General features: G+C 37.6%; 1 protein-coding gene across 1 annotated transcript; it reads right to left on the bottom strand.

Annotated features, from left to right (window-relative positions):
• Positions 1 to 892: 892 nt before the first annotated feature.
• On the bottom strand, positions 893 to 6,137 carry LRRC39 (leucine rich repeat containing 39). Its single transcript, XM_010194797.1, has 6 exons — positions 6,013 to 6,137; positions 5,013 to 5,118; positions 3,804 to 3,960; positions 3,078 to 3,214; positions 1,443 to 1,588; positions 893 to 1,049 (listed from the first exon to the last, which is right to left on the bottom strand). Exons 1-6 carry the CDS (start codon positions 6,135 to 6,137, stop codon positions 893 to 895), a joined length of 828 nt encoding a protein of 275 aa, XP_010193099.1.
• Between the last annotated feature and the right edge of the window lie 1,152 nt (positions 6,138 to 7,289).

Below are 7,289 nucleotides of genomic sequence, written 5' to 3'. Positions count from 1 at the left end.
CAAACTTGCTGATAGTACGCTCAATTCCCTCGTCCAGGTCATTTTGTCCTCAGGTTTTCACCCCACTGCAAGCCTTACTGAGCTTTCACAAACAGATGAATGGATGAGAATGAGAGTACAAATGCCTGCATCCTCCTAACTTTGCAGGGAAGCCCTGTCTCTCTCTGTTCTTGGCCCATCCCTGGCCTATGCTTGTATATATTTGTCTTAAGAGGTGCTGCTTCTTCTGAAACATCTGAAAACAGGAATTGTCTTACTGGGTTAGATGTGATTTATTTAGACTTAGATTTTTATATTTTTTTTGTAAAGGGGCCAGCATCCAGTAATTCAAATGAAAATGCAAATAAAAGGAAAGTTTCAGTCACAGCATACAAAATATTTCAAATGCTACCAGTAAAAAATTACATTTGTTCTTTTATTTTTCAAATCAAATACAGGAGAGCTTCACCCACATCCTTGTACCTAAGTCAAGCATTCAGAATTAAACAAGAAGGATTTTCAGTTGCAAAGTTCTACTTTTCGTCATTTTGTGCTTGTCATGTATTTTCCCTTCTAGCTCTTGGCTTTAGAGAGTGACATAAAAGGCCAATTAGAAGGGAGCATTTGGACCTTTCAGAAATGAGGAAATGCATTGCAGTCTCATTTTACATTGTGGGCTGTAACAGTCATAGCTTACTTCTTTAAATGAGTTGTGCTACACAAAGCTTTCTTGACCAGATCCTCAGCTGTTGTCAATCTGTGTAATTAGGCTGATTTTTACAGCATTGTGCCCAACTGTACAACTGTGGACGTGCCTTTTCTACTTCCTTAGCATCACTCTATGATATACAACTCAATGGAGGCTTTAAAACTTCTCTTCTAGTATTTTCATTTCTATTTCTGTTGCTTTTTCTTACCTTAGATTTGTCATATCCTTCATACAAGCTGGAATATCCTTGAGTTTGTTGTTGCTAAGAACAAGAGTACTAAGATTTGTCATATTTCTAATAGTTGCTGGCAAAGACTTTATCTCATTTCTTTGGAGCCATAATGTGTGGAGATTTTCCATTCTGTAAAATAGGCATTTGCACGATCAATCAAGATTTAGAAAATTAATCTTGTCAGTCATTAATATAAAGTAATTGATTCATTTTTACAGCCACATAAAGGACTCCCATAAAGAATTATCAAAGAAAATTATCAATTAGCAAAGAAAACCTCGTATTCGAGATAGTCACTTAACCTCTAGCCAAAAATGTCATTGACAAGAAATATTTGATAGCCGACATTGAATTTATTGAATGGATTTTTTCCAGCTCATCCAAAATACCACATTAAGGTTGATAAATCTTAAGTTTGCTGCGAGGTTAACATTAAAATAATCTTTTGAAGTAGGATTTAAGAATTAGAATTTCAATGCAATGCAATTGAGACTAAAGATGTGTGCTTTGAGCTTTATTTACCTGTCAATCGCTTCAGGAAGCTCCTGGAGTTTATTTCCCCCCATATCTAACCATTCTAGATTTGGCATGTTGAGAAGAGCTGGAGGGATGGTAGTAAACTGATTCATGCACAAATCTATGTGTGAAAGCTTCTTTAAATCACTGAGCTGAAAAGAAAGGGAGATTTAATGCAAGTCTGTATAGCTGTTCCACTACAGCAGTGCTGTAATAATGTTGACTGGAAAAAGAAACCATTTAAAAACATTACAACACATTTTTTAGTAAACAGAATGGTTTGAGTTACATTAGCTGATATTCACTGACAATTACACTTGTCACCTGGAAGGTTGGTGGGTTTGAAACTGCTCAGGCAGAAGAACTTTATTGCCAACCTGGCCCTGAGTGCCCCAACTGCTCAGAAGCTGAATGTCAAGATTACAATGCAGATACACCCCAAGACTTGAGAAGAAAAGGAACTTCAAAGACACCGCTGTCCTTAGTGTTTCATACTCGGTGGTGTTTCTCCATGCAATATGCCATTTTTCATTAGTCAACTATTTTTGACTTTCATGGGTCCAACTGCATGGACTGTATTTTAGAGTGAACCTAGACACTTTCCATGTGAAGTCTACTGCTACTTGCGAGGCGTTCTAAAAATTAAACATAGCCTCACTCAGTATTGCAACACTTAAGTCCATTGGTGAATCGTGCCTTCAAGTGCTTTTACAATGTTAAAGTGATGCAATGTGTTTTACTGCAGATCTGGTCCAATGCTCTAAACACTGAATACCACTCGAGTGCACATAACCAAAGCTTCACCACGTTCACATCACCATAGCCTCCAAAGGACAGAACTATGTATTTGCTATAATATGTTAATTAACAAGCTATCACTCTACATTTCACCATGTAACCTGCATCCACACAGATTTTGTGAACTCTGGATTCTGATTAATAGTGTGTATTTTAATTTGAAGATTTTTGTTAGATATTACTGTTTAGACACACATAATTTTGCAAAGCACTGATATTGCTGTCAACTATTGCCATTACTGTTTTTAAAATAATTGAAAGCAAGTAAATATGGTTACTTACTTATAATCTCTGTCTAAGAGACCAATACTTAGAGATGCGGGTTTCTTTCACATTTAGTGAAAGTCAGTCCAAATTAAATCTCAGTAGGAGATGGGCATAGGCATTTGTATAAATCACACAAACCCTTTTCATAGCTAGCAGGTCTGGTAAAGATGCTTATAGTTGTGTCCTGCCATAAGGTATGAAATTGTGTTCTCAGCCAGAAAGGGGAACTTCTCAGGGCCAGGGGTCAGATCCTCAGTGGGATAAGTCAGGGAAGACCTTCAGCCTAAAGAAATTAACATCAAGTGCATCACTGTTCTAAATGCACCACTTATCTGGACAAAATAAAAATTGGTTCCTTCAACTACTCAGGGGTGTATATAGATAGATAGATAGATAGATAGATAGATAGATATTTATGTTGTTCCCACATGGCTTCACTTTGACTAGTCATGCAAATGTTGTTCACATATGTGAGTATTTGTGAAATCAGAATATCAAAACGAATCTGAAAACATGGAGAGCACCATTTAATAATGCATTAAACAAAACTAAACAAAACCAAACGTCTGTCAAAACCTGAGGAGGAAGATCACAGATACTCCTGTTCACAGCCAGTTCCAACCTTTCCAGACTGACGCAGTTACTTATTTCCTTAGGAACAGACTTTATCCTGTTGTAGCTGAGAAGCAGCTCTTGGAGGTTGGTCAGCTGGCCTGCAGAGAGCACAAATGGGAAATTATAAATGTTGACATTCATTCTATTTGAAATACAATGTTAGTTGTTCTGTGTTATCCTTATATTGTTACAAAAGTGCTCTGTGTTCTCACTCAAAAAAAAAAGATTAATTGAAATTCAAATAATAGGACTTCAGGACTTGCTAGTAAGTACAGAACCGTACTCTAGTTGAGTTCCTAAAAAAAAAGCAAAACCAAAACACAAAACCAAACACCCCCAAAACTCAAAAAACCGTATGCTGATATGCCTCTCATGCTGTGAACTCAGATCATGAAGCCTGTTTTTCAGTATCACTTTGTAGCTGCATTCTCATGTCTAATATCTGCTGTGCTTACAAGTTTTTCTCATAGGGAGCTTTCCTAAAGATACGTGTCCTCCATCTGGCCATTTTTTTAATTTATAGGGAATCCATGCTTTTAAGATCTGTGTCTCATTGTCAGGTTTGACTTTCTGTTTTCTTACTACCCAGCAGGATTGTTAGACACGCAAAGTGCACAAAAATGGCACATTTGTGTAAGAATAATTTTCTTAGAAAAGCAGCTTAAAATAAAAGAAAGCACAGCTCACCAATTTCTTTAGGGACACTTTCAACTGAGTTCCGGGATAGATCCAGAACAACAAGATTGTGAAATCTTCCAATGAACTGAGGAATTTTCTGCAAATTAGTTCTATGAAGCTGCCATTCCTGGAGATGCACTAGTTTCAGTAAACACGAAGGTAGTGTCTAAGACAAGAAATACGAACCAGAAGAATTTCAGCTTAGTATACAACCAGAATACAGACTTAGGTATTTTATTTGAAACAATAACAGTCTTGTGATTGGGGGGGGGAAATAATTGAAATAAAAGAAATAAAGCTGTCGTCCTTTTCTAGCTATACTGTGACATCCCAAAATGAACACCATCAGTGCAGATCATCCTGACCATAGACTTAATCTGCCCGATTTTTGCTCCCAGGATTTCGATATCAGCACTACTGGCATTGCTTGAAAAGCCTCAAGCTTGCTTTTGTTTGTTTTCAGTAATGCAACTGAAGATGAAATTACTCTAAATAGCTTTTTTGCATTTAAATGGTGATCTAAATTGTATTTCCTATGCTGGTGAGAAAAAACAGTGAGCAGCTGAGAGCAGAAAAGCTGAGGGATAATAAAACTGGAATGTCTGTGTGCTCCGAGTTCTGACCAAGGAGCGCTGGCCCATGGACCACCGGAGCATTGCTGTCACTGGCCTCACTGGTCTAATTCTCACCACTTCATAGGAGCTGGCATCTGCATTTCTCTGCAGCTCAGAACAGACTCAGCTTCCCCTCTGTTGATTCCACATTTAGCCGCTTCCCCTCATGCATTACAAACAGGAATAACGGTATTCTGGGAAACTACTGGCTTGTGTTCCCTCCTAGAAAGTAAACAGTGAGAAATATTTTCATGCACCTAAACACAGAGTGTTTCCACCTTGATACATTTCAGTTGCTCTGGTGTGTTAGTGTTCAATGAGGATTTACGTAATTAAACTCATAGTTTGCAGTGTAAATAATTTCTAATGCAGAAAAGCCTTTTGGGCTATATTTTTGCAGAGTAATGCTTAATATTCGGGACTAAAAAAAATCAGCTTGCTTTTACACTCTCACGGCAGCAAGTCTCAACTCATTGTTAGCAAAGCACACAGCAAGCACTTCATCAATTAAAAATAGTACAACTGTGAGGGTAAAGTTGTAAATAGTAGTTTTCTAATGCATCAGTCATTCAACCCAAACAACATTCGTTCCTATCAACACTACCTTCCATTCTTCTTCCTCTATCCTTAAAATGGCTCTTCCATCTTCGTTAATAACCTTTTCTTTGAGCTTTGCTAACGCGGCTCTCTCCTCCCAGACAAGCAGTAGCCTACCAGGGAAAGTAGATCTGTCAGTGGTGCAGCAGTGGACACAGGCAATAATTACCAGTAGTTCTAACTTTGTGGAACAATGAGCAGCCTTTCCGGATGTCAAACAACATTTATTCTAGCTGGATGCTAAAGATACTATCAATTTGAGGGAAGACAAGAGCATAAAGTAATGTTTTGCTGAGGACATTCATAGGAATTCTATTTTACAGTTCTTCAAATGTACAGTCAGAAGGAAGACATAACGTCATCCACTTTCATCATGTTGTAGCAGGGCAACAGAATAAAGTCTCGTGAAATTAAGTTCCAACACCATTAATTCTGCAGCAGTTTCCCAAAAAGAAAGCCTTCAGTTCCAACAAATGCAAGTGCAACCAAAGAAGGTCAATCAGCTAGGGATTCTTTTAGCTTGATTTCCCATGGGGACTTAAACAAGAATTATGAAAAAAGGCTAATTATCTTTCTTTCTGCTTGTATTTTCCATTAGTAACTTTTGAATTGGTTGTTACATTTCAAACACATATGGCAAATTAAGAAGTGTTCAAAAATAAAACGCTAGATTTCATGAAACTGCTGGCCAAACAGAAGACCAAGTGACTCTATTTATGCCTCCATGGAGAAGAAAGCATAACAAATTAAACCTCCACTGGTTGGAATATGCACACAGGAGAGGATTTTAATATCTGAATTTAGGGGATTTAGTATATATGGTAACATTTTTATCACGGAACACAATTCTTGGTTTGACCTGGCCATATTGCCAGATCCTGACCAGTGGGAATTCTACTGGACTAAAGAATTAAGCTCTGGATGAGTTTGAGAAAACCATTATATCCTTCTGAAATACAACACACGGTCTAGCTTTTCACATACTTAAAGATGTACAGTTTACCTACCTTCCTGCAGACCTCTGTCTGAACTCCTTTTCTTTCCGTAATTCTTCATTTATTTTGTGTATTCTCACTTCCCAAAGCGTCTTCACAGCAGAGAACGTTCCAACGCAAACTGCGGTTTCAGTCATGATCCTTACATGTTCAGATACAGTCACAGGAACCCAACTGCAAAATTTCAGGCTCAGCTACCAGATGGGGACAGGGATGTGAAAATACTGCAATAGCTGCTTGATCATGTTATTACATTTAGTTAATGCATAGAGCTGACAAAATTTTATCAACTATTTTCTCTTCACAAAACTAGATAGTTGCACCTACTTACATTTTCTTATAATTAAGAAATGGTACTGCAATCTGTCAGCATTCTTAGTCAAGGAACAACGGCTTCTCTCAGCTCCTCCCAAAGGCAGGCTCAGAACTGACCATAACTGTTAGATGCAGATATGAGCATTCATTCTCTCCCCAGGAAGACATGAAGCTGTTACTTGCAATGTAAGGCAGCTAAATCCTAGCAGCTAGCTGGTATAAGTACTTGTAACTAAAGGAGTTTTGCACCTTAGAGAAACTGAACTGTGGCTGAAAATAAATTAGTATACTTTATTTGCATTCATTTTCTTCATAATTTCACATATTGTAATCTATCTTACGGTTAGTAATGCGCTAACTCTAAGAAAAGGCTTTTTAAATTCTTCAGCTCACTCTGAATTGTCTTGTAGCTCTTCTGAGTGTCAGGACCCACATTAGGGTGATTTTTAATTTTTTTTTAAAGCTTTGCAGTCATCTGTTCCTTAGTGGGATAACTAATACATCTTTTTCTGAAGAGCAGCAAAGTAGGATACTCAGTCTTCCTAATCAGTGCACTCCCCTAAAAAGTATTCTTATTGCCGTCACTGTAGTCATCTGGGGAAGGGGTTTTTTCGGACAAACCAGAGCCAAGCTATTGCTATCTAGGTAAGCTTGGGGGATAACCTTCAAGCCAACAGCAGCGTACTATGAACAGTGATGAGCTGAATGCTCCTTTTCAGACTTTTTACTAATACTTGCAGAGACAAGTAAGGCAAACATCTTACATATTAATACAAACCAAAAAAAAGTGAGGATAACTGTCTTCCAAACAAGCGGTAGATAAAAACAAAAGTGGAGTTTCATACATATATTTTTTTTTTACAATAATTGCTGCAGGTCTGTCTTTCAGAGAACTCTTTTTTTATCATATTTGTTCCATTATAACTGTCCATATGGCATAGACAAGGCACAATTGGTGAACATTTTTGCATTCA

This window comes from Mesitornis unicolor, unplaced genomic scaffold (assembly GCF_000695765.1).
Source record: "Mesitornis unicolor isolate BGI_N332 unplaced genomic scaffold, ASM69576v1 scaffold34880, whole genome shotgun sequence".
NCBI classification, from domain to species: domain Eukaryota; kingdom Metazoa; phylum Chordata; class Aves; order Mesitornithiformes; family Mesitornithidae; genus Mesitornis; species Mesitornis unicolor.
Note: the sequence above shows the minus strand (reverse complement) of the source record. Positions and strands in the feature narration are given on the sequence as shown.